General features: G+C 50.9%; 5 protein-coding genes across 5 annotated transcripts; 2 read left to right on the forward strand and 3 right to left on the reverse strand.

Moving 5' to 3' along the window:
• The first annotated feature begins 662 nt into the window (after positions 1 to 662).
• Positions 663 to 1,970, forward strand: M431DRAFT_507187 (hypothetical protein). The gene is made up of 3 exons (XM_024918925.1): positions 663 to 1,111; positions 1,205 to 1,362; positions 1,651 to 1,970. The coding sequence occupies exons 1-3, from the start codon at positions 950 to 952 to the stop codon at positions 1,715 to 1,717; spliced, it is 387 nt and encodes a 128-aa protein (XP_024775198.1). The 5' UTR covers positions 663 to 949; the 3' UTR covers positions 1,718 to 1,970.
• M431DRAFT_507188 (hypothetical protein) lies at positions 1,932 to 3,386 on the reverse strand. The gene has a single exon (XM_024918926.1). It carries the CDS (start codon positions 3,077 to 3,079, stop codon positions 2,081 to 2,083), a length of 999 nt encoding a protein of 332 aa, XP_024775199.1. The 5' UTR covers positions 3,080 to 3,386; the 3' UTR covers positions 1,932 to 2,080.
• Positions 3,387 to 4,275: 889 nt separating this feature from the next.
• M431DRAFT_507189 (hypothetical protein) lies at positions 4,276 to 6,158 on the reverse strand. The gene is made up of 3 exons (XM_024918927.1): positions 5,725 to 6,158; positions 5,517 to 5,651; positions 4,276 to 5,450 (listed from the first exon to the last, which is right to left on the reverse strand). Exons 1-3 carry the CDS (start codon positions 5,917 to 5,919, stop codon positions 4,332 to 4,334), a joined length of 1,449 nt encoding a protein of 482 aa, XP_024775200.1. The 5' UTR covers positions 5,920 to 6,158; the 3' UTR covers positions 4,276 to 4,331.
• Positions 6,159 to 7,375: 1,217 nt separating this feature from the next.
• M431DRAFT_4523 (hypothetical protein) lies at positions 7,376 to 9,577 on the forward strand (the record flags this gene model as incomplete). The annotated part of the gene is made up of 9 exons (XM_024915282.1): positions 7,376 to 7,424; positions 7,525 to 7,844; positions 7,903 to 7,943; positions 7,995 to 8,455; positions 8,548 to 8,709; positions 8,761 to 9,039; positions 9,116 to 9,128; positions 9,215 to 9,243; positions 9,306 to 9,577. 9 exons carry the CDS (start codon positions 7,376 to 7,378, stop codon positions 9,575 to 9,577), a joined length of 1,626 nt encoding a protein of 541 aa, XP_024775201.1.
• Positions 9,578 to 10,339: 762 nt separating this feature from the next.
• On the reverse strand, positions 10,340 to 12,610 carry M431DRAFT_82636 (hypothetical protein; the record flags this gene model as incomplete). The annotated part of the gene is made up of 3 exons (XM_024923194.1): positions 10,340 to 10,612; positions 10,683 to 11,400; positions 11,478 to 12,610. The coding sequence occupies 3 exons, from the start codon at positions 12,608 to 12,610 to the stop codon at positions 10,340 to 10,342; spliced, it is 2,124 nt and encodes a 707-aa protein (XP_024775202.1).
• Between the last annotated feature and the right edge of the window lie 366 nt (positions 12,611 to 12,976).

Here is a 12,976-nt window from a genome sequence, read left to right on the forward strand (position 1 = left end):
CCTTCTCGAATCGCCAATGCCGCTAGCATGGTAGATCCATTTTGCTTTAGGCTTGGTGGGGGAAGCCAGGGGGGGAAGTTGATAGAAGAAGCTGATGGTGGGTGAGAACGTTGGTGGGCTTTGCGTTGGACTGCTCGGATCCATGGAGATTCGAGATATACGAGTACTCGTACTACAATACTTTGTCCCCCAAGCACAAACTGCTTGTTCATGTAGACCAACACAAGTCACTATCACTCATGATGGGCGATTTTGTGCAATCTGTGGGACACCCTGGACAAAGTCTCTCATTCTCGACAATCTATCTCGACGCCACAAACGCTCATTCTCGGCCAAATACAGAAGCTGACCGCCATTCAGTGGGGGAACGCGCATGGGGGTTTACATTATGGCCCATATCGAGAAGAGATACGAACGGGGGTTATTGCCTACACGGGGGTCAGGCCTGCTTGGCGCTTAGCCAGCCGTGGTCCAAAGGCCGGTCCAGCCATGGCATCCCTGCGTCCGAAGCTGTGATAGTCAAAGGGCGTTGGCGCATCGATGTGTTTGGGGGTCTGGGAGGGGGTCAGCCTGAGGCGATGAGGCCCCCAATGGGTGAGGAGAAAGTCGATTTGATTTGGGGCAGCAAGGAAGAGTCAGTCAGCTTGGGACCCTCCCTCTCACTCTTGTGGTGCTACATACTATCGACAAGCTCACGAGTTACTCCATAGTAGTAGATCTGTTAGTAAGTAAGAGGCTTGAATCGTCCCCAAAGAAAACGTGAGCTCGATTACATACGACAATGCAAGTATACATCCAATCAGCAGCCAGAGCCACTATTCCCACTCTCCGGCGGGGAGCTGCTCTCCAAGCTCGTGCATCTTTATCCCATCGTTTTCCAGCCTTCATCTTCCCTTTCTCCTCTTCTCACTTTTCCTCCTCATCAAACACCTTCACACCACAAGCCAAAATGTCTGGAAAGGAGCCCGTTCTCACCGCCAACGCCCCCAAGCCTCTGCCCGGCATCTACAGCCAGGCCATCAAGGCCAATGGCATGGTCTTTGTCTCTGGCGCCGTGCCCATGGACCCCGTCACCTCGGACCTGATTCCCGGCGACATCCAGGCTCACACCGTACGTTGTTTTCTAACTTGAGAATGGGAGATGATGAAATATTGCCGGCAAAAGGACAGAGACAACTGACGAGTTTGAGTTTCTGCCCAACAGCACCAATGCATCAAGAACCTGTCTGCCATCCTCGAGGCTGCCGGCACCAGCCTGGAGAAGGTCGTCAAGGTCAACGTCTTCCTGGCCGACATGGCCGACTTTGGCAAGATGAACGAGGTCTACAGCACCTACTGGGGCGATGTCAAGCCCTGCCGAACGTACGTATTTTCCTCTTTTTTTTTCTTCTATTCTTTTTTACCATCTTTCACAATCTTCTTGACCTTTGATTCTTCGTCCCTCTTTTTGGTCTTGTTACCCCTCCATGTCTTTACAAGGGCGCCCCGCCATCGGATGCAACATTGTGGTGGGGGTCTGTAAGAGGAGAGGAGCTTGAACAAACCAGCCCATGTCACGTATTGCATTTGTGTGTATCCAGCATTTCAGCTGTCTTCTTGGGGCGTCAAAATGGATGAGAGAATTAGACTAACGAGTTGTGCATGCAACAGATGCGTGGCTGTCAAGACCCTGCCGCTGGGCACGGATGTCGAGATTGAGTGCACTGCTGTCCTGTAAATGGGATTTTAGGGGGGAAAAAGGAAATACCAAAGGAATAAAGAAAAATAAAATATAAAGACCAAAAAAGGGAACAATTTCGCCTCATCTGTTGCTTCGTCATTTGTGTGCTGTATAAATTTCTTGTCGCGCTTCAACTATTCATTAGGTACTCTCTCCGTGTAAGTGAACATGACATGTCACGTCAAGTCAAGTCAACAAGTCGAATTTAGCCGGTTCATATCCAAAAAAAAGAATGCAATTCAATTTGTCGAGTAATCCCAAAAAATACATGTTAAATATATATACGCCTCATAATGTATTTCCAAATGCAAGTGTCATCAAACCCCCTCCATCTCTCCCTCCCATCTCTTCAATGTTCGTTTACGCAACGTCTGGCAGCGCATTCTCCACGTCCATCATCTCCTTCATGCCGTCCGCAATGCTCTTCACCTTGATCTCATCCGGTCTCGGCAGCGGCCTCCGCGTGAATCCTCCGTATCCAAAGTACGACTGCATCGCCGCCTTGACGCCCACAACACCCGTCTGGATGGCAACCCAGTCGCCCGCCGCCAGAACAGCCTGAAGCGCCGCAGCCTCGGCCGCCTTCTCCGGTCCGGCCTCAGCAAGGCGGAACAGCTTGACGTTGGCTCGTGGCGAGACATTGGCCAGGCCGCCTATAACACCAGCCGCGCCACTGGCATGAGCAGAGAGCGTAAAGTCGGCGCTGCCGGCGAAGCAAAGGAAGTTCTCGCCAGATGCCCGCACCGCAGCGGCCACGCGGCCCAGCTTGCCCGTGTTGCCACAGGTGAACTTGCAGCCGACAATGTTGGCGTGGCGGCTCAGGCGGATCAGCACGTCCGAGTTGACGTCGATGCCGGGCGTGGCGCCGGGATAGTTGTAGATGAGGATGGGGATAGGCGACTTGTCGGCAACGGCAACGAAGAAGCTCTCGACCGTCGATGCGTCAAACAGGCCGGCGTAGTAGCTGGGAGGCAGCACCAGCGCATAGTCACCGCCGTTGGCCGCCGCGTCTCTACACAGGCTCACGGCCTCGACGACGGACTGGGCACCGCAGCCGACAATCAGAGGCATGGACGAGAAGCCGGCGGTGTCCAGGGCCGCTCGCGTGGTCCGAGTGATGGTGTTGCGCTCCTCGTGAGCCAGATGGACTGCCTCGCCGTTGGAACCCTGGACCGCAAGGCCTGCGACGCCTGCCTTTGCTAGACGGACGGCGTGCCGTGAGACTGTCTTGACGTCCAGCTCGTCTGTCTCGGGGTCGAAGAAGGCCACGGTGGGCACGTAGATGCCTCGAGCTAGAACCCGTGATGGGCGCTCGCCATTTGCGCCGGCTTCGGTGGGAGTATAGGCAGAAGGAGACATTGTTTGTGTCTGATTTAGAAGATGATCTTCACACTCTTATTTCAAGAAGACGATATGATGTGTTATAGGATACAGGAGAACCCGTATAACGGTAGGTAAAATGAAGAGAGGTAAGACCTTAGAGGATTTAAACAGTATGCCTCACACAAGAACAAGTCAACAAGAGAGAAAACAACCAACACAATCTTCAACCAGAGTCAGGTAATAATAAGGGAAAAGAAGAAAGAAGAAAAGGAGGAGGACGAAGGGGAGAAAGGGAACGGGAACGCAAAGCATTACTATTAGCCCGGTACCTACATTAGCAGCGCCAGCAACCCGTGTCTCGTCCTCTTTTTTTCCCCATGCTACGTATTATTACCGACATGTCCAAACAGAATGCTACTATTGATTTGCCAATGTCGTGCTCCATGGGCCAGAGACACCAAAAACCGCAAGGGAAAACGGCGGTACCCCCACGCTCCCCATACTTTTTTTCCATTCGCCCATATGTGTGTGTACGGAGTAATAAGGGAGAAAGGCAAGGCAGAAAAAGAGAGGGACTGCTGATCATGGGGAACAACGGAGTAAGACAACAGTTCTCCATAGTTTTTCTTCCTTTTCGCTCATCAGGCGTTTCTCAAGGCTCACAATCCGCCGAGAGCCCAGTCCTTTTCTCTACTAGTTTCAACACTTGTTTCCTCCCGCAACTGCTGCAGAACCAACTTGGATGGCGATTTTATTTTGCTCGAATCAGGTATTAGGCGCCACAATTGCTGGAGAGTTTCCCCGTCTTTTTGGGGGGTGGGAATGTGGGGGGAATTTGTCCAGCATTTGTCCAGACTCCACTGATATCCCCCAGTCGTTGACATGGTGAAGAATCGCATTCATTCCGTACATGTGATTATCGGTACCTTGCAGCCGTCCGTACAGAAACTCGACGCATCCTGATGATCGGGCTGCAATCCGTTGTTCTTCCCCCGTTATAATTATCCTATTGGAAGACCTGGGGCTTGCTTGTTGTTCCTTTGCTGCGAGATTCATTCTTTCGGGACCGGCCGGCACCGACGCCCCTTGCTCACGTCGGTGGGGGTCTTTTTGGTCCTCTGACCTGTGCTGTTCTATTCTGTGGAACAAAGTGTCACGGATGAGGAGTTATGTAACTTCTGTACAAATTCAAAAGAGTCTCATATTATACAGAATCAAACAAGTCTTTGCTCCGCTGAATCAAACAAATGCCGTGATATCTCATTCAAGTCTATAATAATACAATCGTCTACCAACCCCTAGCCTTGATCCAAACATCCACAATCTCATCCTCATGTCCAGCATTATCCTCATCCACTACGAAATACCATCCAAAGTGACTGCTCGTGATACATGCATGGTTCGGCCACAGTCTCAGCAACTGTCCCGCCTCCACCGCATCTCCTTGAGCTCCCAGCCCCTTCTCAGTCTTCCGCTTACCAGCCGCCCACGTCAAGATGCCGTGCTCCTGTGCAAATCTGCCTACAGTCCAGCCCTCGTAGTCTTCAACGTCGCATGAGGGCATTGGTACATTTCGTCCCCACGGTGTCACCATGGCCATGCCGTCGTATGCCTTGCAGAACTCGCGGCCCAAAGCCAATCCACCCGCCCCGATCAGAGCCTCATCCGTGCCGTTCGTACCACGGCCGGGATACACGCCGTGAATCTCGGCTACAACGGTGAGGGCAATGTCTCGCCAGGACAACTTTGATGATGCCATGCTGTGTGCCGCCAGTTGCTGTAGATCCAGGGTCGGATACACACCCGCGTGGATCTCCACCGCATGACCCTTACTCTTGACCGTCTTGAACAGCTCCGCCAGCTCCGTGACAGCGGCCTGAAGCTCTGGTGTGCCCGTCTCGCGGTCTTGAGCCTCGTCCGGCTGTCCACTGAGCAAGTTCTGCACTGCCAGCGCTGTGGGAGATGCTCCAGCCGAGACAACTATCGTGGGCAGAGTGATGCCAGCCTCCTTTGCCTTGACAACCAGCCTGTCAGCGCCACTCAGCATTGCACCGACCTCAGCACGCAACATCTTGACTGCAGCAACACGACTGTCTCCTCCGTATGAGTGTCCAGCATGTGAATAGAGTCCGGACAGCACCACAGCTCCGGCCTTGTGAGCTGCCAGAGCTGCCTCGGCAACCTGCACGAAGCGCTCGCTGCTCTCCACGACACCGGCTCGCTTTCCGCCCATGTCGATCTTAATGTGCGCCAGCGGCTTTACACCAGACTGCTTCTCCAGCTCTGCTGCCGCCGCCAACTGTGCAGGATCATCGAGAAGAACTGAGATGCTGCCCTCGCCGAGCACCTTTGCAATCGCCGCCAGCCGCGGTACGGCTCCCTTGGAGATGGGCAGTCCATATACAAACTGTGCAGGTATCATGAAATGTCAGCTTCAACTAGTACCATATTTTCGATGGGGGATAACACCTACATTTACCTGTCGGCCCTTGCTCTTATACTCTTCCAGCAAAGGCAGTATAAACTCGGCCTCCGAGAGTGTCGAGACAATCAAGTTCGCCGGCCTTGTCACATCCTCTCCGACTTGCAGCCTTGTCAACTCGACAGTCTATAATTCAAAGACCATTGTTAGCTAGCAACACCATCAACGCCGTCAATTCATACATGAAGGGGCAATTCACCTTGTGCGTCTTCACATGTGCCCTCCACCCCAGCTCCAGCTTCTGCACCGCCTCCAGCATCCTCTCGCAGTTCCGTCTCGCCGCTGCAACGTTCATCACGGCCGCAGGCGTCGGCACGTCCCGGATCGACTTGCCCACAAACTCCTTGACCAGCGCCTCCTTGGGCGAGGTGGGAAAAAAGACGAGCGACGACATCTTGTTCAATTAAGCAAGCCGCTGAATGAGAAGCAGAAAAAGACACACGAGTTTAATGAACTGTCAATGTCCTCAGCCGGCTCAATGCTTCCTGTTCGCTCGTCAAATCGCCGGATGCTTGTGAGAAAAGCAATGGAGTGAATAAAGAAATCGTCGCTATACTGTAGCTTGCGACATCGGATAACTGCGGTCCAGTTCAATCTAAGCTCTCCATTTCATCTCCATAATAGCTTTGGCCCCTCAATCTCCATCACGTTGCCCCTCATTCTTCAGGTATTACTGATGGTCATTGTGTTCCCCCACGGCAGAAAAGGTGGCACTCTCACCACTAGCACAGAGAGGAGAAGCATATTGTAATCGGTGGGGGTCACGTACGATATCGATCAGTGGGCCAAATAAACGGGACGCGAATTAGTAGGTAAGAAAGGATAATGCGTTCTTATTATTTCTCTGCCTATCTACAGAGTATTACATCTATCTATCTCTATCCAGTGTATCTGATTATACATTACATGTCTATCTTCGTCTATCTAAAGCTACCTCGTATACATATCTGCGGAGCATCTGTATCTACTGGATTTAGTTTCACTTGTTCTATGAAACATCCACTCTTCTCATAAACACATACGTTAATAAATTCGCAGTAGGGTAGCAACAATTTATGTCTGCCTTTGGGTGACACCTGAGGTAAATACAAAATGGTACTATGATATACAGCTTAATACAATAATTCCATACAAACTAGAGTATTGAAGCATATAGGATACGGAGAGTTGCCTTTTTAATCCTTCATGTGGCTTCTGGCTCGATATCAGATCCTGAAAGAGGGGCACTACGAATGGCTCAACCACAGACTGGATCACATCGTGCAGTCGTTACCGCGTTAGTAGCCTCAGATACCTTCTGTTGCCTGTAGTGAAATCAACTTGTCAGTTTCATTTATTAATAACACACGTGCCTAACTCTTTCAACGTATTTGGCGTCCTCTGCATAAATTAGTAAAGTGTATTCATTGCATTCTGGCCAAGAGACTTCGAGTATCTGCTCCTAGACGAGCTTATTCTACTATTGTTAAATCTGCTCCTATCGCTGCCTGTTTTCGCGTCCGATATCATCAAGTACCTAGTAATAGCAACTTACCTACTAGGTACAACATGAGGTAGTCAAGGTGCATGTATTCAAGTTCAATATTCACAATATGCCAGGTGCTAGCTTCCTACAAGTATGCAATTGGAACGCGGGATGCTGGATAGCTACTCCCTTTTAAATTACATATGCTTCGCTTCAGAACATCCTTCTTTCCCACTTCATTCCACCGGCTACATCGCCTGTACAGCCATCTCCATGGCTTTTTGTTTTTATTTTGCTTCTGTATCATCACTTTTAGCTGACGCTCATGTTCCCGGCATTTGTTATTTTATTTTTCTGCCTTGTTAGACGACCAGCTGCGTTCATCATGAAGGAATCAACAAATGTTACCAATATTCTCTTTATGGCCGCTTTCAGTGAGTTCTCTGTGCACAGCCGTCGGCCTTCAATCATCCCCCAGTTATTCTATTGTAGGTCGGAGAGGCGTCCAGATTTTCTGACAGAACAATCTCCTAGGCGGTCTTCTCATCGGCTTCAACCTGGCGTCCATGACGGGCATCCTCGATGTCATGGTGTTCTCATCCGATCCATCGGTGCCGTTTCAGCGAGAAATGTTAGCCTCCATAATACCCTTTGGCTCAATAATGGGGGCTCTCGTAACTTGGCTTATCGTTGATGAATTTGGGGCGCCGAGGACGTTGAGTTGGGCGACTCTGTTGTGGGCGATTGGAAGCGGTCTCATGGCCCTTTCAGGAGGGCTTACGCTTCTGAGTGTCGGAAGAGGCATAGCCGGTGTCGGAGGTAGAATTCTCAGTGCTATTGTGCCTGCATATATGGTAATGAGTACTTCCTGTGCTGATAAGGGTTGGTTGCCGATGACTGAGAATCAAATAGGTTGAAATAGCGCCAAAGGAACGTCGGGGATCATACATGAGGTATACAGCATTCGTACCGCCGTCACTGAAGATGTGCTAACATGACAAAAGTCTCCTATACTTGTTCATCGGCCTCGGTATCCTGTTGGTAAATGGTATCCAGTTCATGGCAAGGCGGCTCATTGGGGAGGAGGTTCCCGGAAACGACCCAAACGACCCAAACGACCCGCGCGGTGTGGTTTACGCTCTTCGAATCTCATATATCGTTCAAACCATCCCTAGTCTTGCATTCCTGGTGTTTACAATGCTCCTGCCCAACAGCCCGTATCATCTTGCCGAAAAGGGCCATTGGCGCGAGGCCCACGAGCTGATGGCTGCGCTGGAGATTCGAAGGACGACTGATCCCAAAGTTCTGGCGCACTATGAACAAATGCGACAAGAGATCCAAGCTCGACGCGGAGATGGACAGCCTCAGCTGCGAATGCTGTTCCGTCCATCGGAAAGGTATAAGCTCATACTGGGTCTGTTTACGCAGTTATGGAACCAGCTGTGTGGCATACATGTTCTCTTGTGTTTGTTGCCCCAAAGTTCAAAGGCTCATCATCTCATGGTACACGTATGCTAACATGGCCCTCTCAATTAGACCACACTACCTAGGTCGTAGGTTCAGCAGGAGTCATTTGGCTCCCTTTGGCCGTGTTCTTTATATATCTATTCAACATCATCAGCACCGCGATGTCGGGCTCGACACTACCGGATAGTTTTGGTCGGCGAAACACACTGATTGCTGGCTCCCTAGTGATGATACCATGCCTTATGATAATGGGTGAATATTACCCAAACCCCATCACAGCCATACCAGCTAACCTTGTTTCAGGCTTGATCCAGATCGCCTATGCCGAGCCCAACTTGGGGTATTTCGAGGGTACTTACTTTGACGACTTCGCCTACGTCATCCAAAACCAGGGCGCTTCCAATGCCCTGATGGTTGTTGCTTCTCTGTTTGTACTCACATATGCGGCTACATGGGGCCCAACGTCTTGGACTTATTCGACAGAGATATTCCCGACTTACCTTCGCAGCAGAGGAGTTGCGCTGTGTACAGTGTCCTATTGGGTTGGCAATTTGATCATGACCCTTGCGGTACCTCGCATGCGTAAGTGAAGAAGGGAGTTGGGTCGTGCTTCCTTGAAGAGCAAAGTCAGCTAACATGTTGTGATTCGGGTTGGCAGTCATAAAATTCGAGTACGCAGCTCCATTCTTTTCTCCTTTTCCCCCTTGTTGGGCAGCAATGACACCAAGAACACTTGCTGACATGGAGATTTTTACAGTGGCAGGACATACTACATATTCGCCATCTGTAGGTGATGCGGTCTCTGGATGATGTGTATGTGTATAACATATGGCTGATCAGGTGTCTAGTCAACTTTGTTGCTGCTTTGCATGTTTACGCTGAATTTCGCGAGACCGAAGGAGGCCCGCTGGAGGAAATGGACGATCTCTTCAATTCAGGCTACTGCGCATGGCAAGGTCAGCCGAGGGGGGTCAAGTTCAAATTCTTGGTATCACGGTTTGAGAATCACCCGGCCGTGGTTGGCAATACTGCTGCCGGACCGGAGCAGGATAGTATTGAACTGGAATCAATGGACGGCAATACGATCACCAATACGATCACCAATGGAGCTGCTGTATAGACTATGAGTTTACAATATGGATGTTATTCAAATAGCATGAATTGACTAAATACACTACTATTATCGCAACCCATAGTCACCACGAGACCTTCCCTCTCCACAGCTCTGCATAAAGCAGCTTCTGCAGTGAGGAAAAAGTGGTGACCGACATCACCGGGAGTCCATCAAGCCCAGACGTAAGGGCTGCCATCGACAATGGCTGTCTGGGAAAAAAAGAGAAGCCTGTTTCCCGACAGCCTTGTCGACGAGGCTGAACAAGTCTTTGTGTATCTGCATCAATAGTCAGCGCCCAACAGACCCCAACACCCCCTTTCCCTTGCATATCACTGCGCGAAATGGTTTCGTAGTTAGCCAGAAAAAGACAGAAAAAAGCTAGACAAAGAAATCGATCGATTCGGCTCAAAGCGTATGACGGTAGGTTCAAGTAGTCGCGCGATTCCCTGAGGTATTCCATTAGCTGGCAGTCACAAACAACCGCCCTGGCCATTGTAGAACAGTAAAAGCAACACTGCTCTGGATCCCTCCGTCGCGCCTAATCGTCAAAAAAACGTTACTAGTACATGTTTCGAATCAACAGCAAAATATCAGGTCCTTCCGCCCTCTCCCCTTTCCCCCCAAGATAAATCGAAAGGCATTATTCTAACATGCCTCCATTATATGCCAATGTACTCGTTCGTAACAATGGGTATCCATAAAACGCCAATGCCTCATTAGTCGTCATAAATGCAGCATATACCTTTTTAGAGAGCGTGGTTTGAATTTTTAGGAACGCTTCTCATGTATGTGCTGGAGAAAGTTTCGCTGCATCCTGAAGGATGAATAGTCTCCCCGGAAAATCACATCGAGGATGCCGCCGCACTTGGCATCTTTGGCGACCTCCTTCATGCGGCGCTGCAGGGAGATGTAGGCGTCGTGGAAACGAGCCTGGACGCCGGGCATGTTTGATGAGGAGCCAGCGATGTCGTTGGCGGGATTGTTGGGATCAATGATGGAGAGGCGGTTTGTGTTTTTGTATGCAAAACTGCTGACCTTGGACTAGAGTTGGGAATTGGTGGTTAGCAAAAGGGTAGACAAAAGAAAGAGGAAAGAAACTCTCATGATGTACCTTGGGGATATATCCAACAGGAGCAGTAAGCGAAATGGCATTCCGTTCATAGTTAAACTGGCGCCCGTACAGCTCGAAGAATTCGAGGAGCATCTCTCCAAGATGGTGCTCCGGGATGAGGTTGCGGCTCTGCACCTGGGGCATGAGCTGCAGCATGCTGACGACTAAGCAGATGACGGTGAATCCTCCCAAGCCTCCATTGACGGGTTCGTTCAAGCCTCGCATGAGAAGGAAGTGCTTGATCAGAGTGACGAGAATGGGCATTGCTGGATACTCCTTCTTCCAGCGCGCAAAAGTTTCAATCGCCGTGACTCCGCCGAGATTCTCAAAGGATACGTCGACTCTCAGTCCGGTGGCCCTGTCGACGAATTTGACGAGCGGGATTCGAGCGTGGGCAATAACCTCGATCGCATCGAACTCGGCAATTCGCTGAGCCACAAGAAACTTGCGGAACTTGTACAGCCAGCTTCTAGCGCTGAGATACGTGGCAGGGCCGCCTCTCATGAAACTGGCGGAGCATACGACCATGTCCATGTCGGCAGTTGGGAGATAGAGACCAGACATGAAGGAACCAAACGGGAAAAGCTGAGCGCTGGCAAAGTTTCGGTCATCCCTCTTCATGGCCTTTCGCAAGTTGTCCACCAAGCGGTCGCGAATCGCCTGCTCAAAGTCACAAGGCTTGACAAAGTGGTAGAAATCCATGACCTCCTTGTGCAGTCTGATGTAGTGTGGTTAACATTTGAGATAAAATCTAGACGCCCAAGCAAGGTGAGCAAACAAGATGAACAAGCTTACCGAAACGGCATATCCGTAGTTGCAGAGTGGTCGACAGTTGCCCATGGGCAAGGCTCTTCGTGTGATTTCGGCGCCCAGTTTGGCACCAAGTCTCCCTTAGATGGCTTCATGTTTGGCTTCTTGAGCTGGCCGTAATCTGGTGGTTGGATGATCTCGTCGTCTGCAGTACGCTTGCGAGAGCCAAGAGGACCTGGAGCGGTATGGGAAACAACAGGTTTGTTTGGGAGAGAATTTACGCCTGTGGGAGGAGGTGGAGGCTTGCTGGGAAGGCTGCCAGAAAATTCCTTTCGAGGCGTTGGTGGTGGCTGAGAGTCAACCTTATCGTCGTCTGAAGCTTCGTCGCCCTCCTCGTCACTAGGTTCAAACGAAAGGAAATCTTCAGCCTTTGACGTGGCAGCGGGCTTGGCTGTAGTTTCTTCCACTCTGGCCTTGCGGATGAGCTTCACAACGTCTCGCTTCTTGCGAGTAGTCTCGTCTGGACAAGGCAGCGCCGTGTACGGGTCTGGGTTGGACCACTTGGGAGTTGCTTCAGCAGACTCGTCGGCCAAGGCCGTGCGCACTCTTTTTCTAGAGGGTTCTTCGGTATCAGACTGCGACGATCGTGACGAGATGTCCATATCAAGCTCGTCATCGTCCGATAGCTCGTCCAGATCGCGAAATTTCGCAGCCTCGTTGTTGTGCACACTCTCCTCAGGCACGTCAGTAGCGATGCCGGCGATCAGTGCGCGTTCAGAATGATGGGGCGGCGGCTGCCATCGAGGTCTGCCAAATCCCCGTGACGGGCCGCCTCTTCTTCCGTCCCTTCGAGGCTGACGGCGATGTGACGGCTGGCCGGCAGGCGCGTATTCAGAGATGCCAGCTGGTTTCTCGACGCGGAAGGTAAAGTCTCCCTGGGGCACGGCCGGCCGGTATGAGTCGCTGCCTCCACGGTCATCGCCATATGACCGAGGACGATGATCTTGCCTCCGGTCGCCGGGCCTCCAATTATCAGAGTCATGATAGGGTCTGTCGCGCGACTGAGAGAATCTTGGTTCCCTTGGTGGTGAGCGCCGGAAGGAATGGCGGTTTCGGTCGTCTGCATAGCCATTTCTTGGGCGGTCGTCGTTGCGCCGCTGCGGTCTATTTCGCACCATGTTGGGCTATGATTTCAAGCAAGTTCACGATGAAAGTAGCCTGAGCAAAACAAAATAACGCGATGCAAATCCACTGCGTTTATATGACGAAAGAGAGTTGGGAGAAAAAGTATGCGTGATACGACAAATTGTGGTTGCTCGTTATCAGCTTATCAGCGCGGGTGACTAAGCAAAATTCGCCGTCATATGTTCGTGATGATTGAGAGGCTTGAAGAGCTTATTGAAGAGAGTCAAGTTTCAGAAGGAAATCAGAATCGTAAAAGTCATTACCAGAGTTCTTAGAGCACTGAATAATTCCAGTTACATGACAATTAATGGCCTTATAGTTCACGTAGGCCGGCACCTTCTGCAATCCTTCCATTGGTC

This window comes from Trichoderma harzianum (assembly GCF_003025095.1).
Source record: "Trichoderma harzianum CBS 226.95 unplaced genomic scaffold M431scaffold_5, whole genome shotgun sequence".
NCBI classification, from domain to species: domain Eukaryota; kingdom Fungi; phylum Ascomycota; class Sordariomycetes; order Hypocreales; family Hypocreaceae; genus Trichoderma; species Trichoderma harzianum.

What these genes read in the sequence shown, in the direction of transcription:
- M431DRAFT_507187 (XM_024918925.1), top strand. Translation starts at nt 950, where the DNA reads ATGTCTGGAAAGGAGCCCGTTCTCACCGCCAACGCCCCCAAGCCTCTG. An exon ending in GCGACATCCAGGCTCACACC is followed by an intron (nt 1,112 to 1,204) that starts GTACGTTGTTTT and finishes TCTGCCCAACAG; the next exon opens with CACCAATGCATCAAGAACCT. An exon ending in GATGTCAAGCCCTGCCGAAC is followed by an intron (nt 1,363 to 1,650) that starts GTACGTATTTTC and finishes TGCATGCAACAG; the next exon opens with ATGCGTGGCTGTCAAGACCC.
- M431DRAFT_507188 (XM_024918926.1), bottom strand. Translation starts at nt 3,079, where the DNA reads ATGTCTCCTTCTGCCTATACTCCCACCGAAGCCGGCGCAAATGGCGAG.
- M431DRAFT_507189 (XM_024918927.1), bottom strand. Translation starts at nt 5,919, where the DNA reads ATGTCGTCGCTCGTCTTTTTTCCCACCTCGCCCAAGGAGGCGCTGGTC. An exon ending in CACATGTGAAGACGCACAAG is followed by an intron (nt 5,652 to 5,724) that starts GTGAATTGCCCC and finishes TTTGAATTATAG; the next exon opens with ACTGTCGAGTTGACAAGGCT. An exon ending in GCAAGGGCCGACAGGTAAAT is followed by an intron (nt 5,451 to 5,516) that starts GTAGGTGTTATC and finishes ATACCTGCACAG; the next exon opens with TTTGTATATGGACTGCCCAT.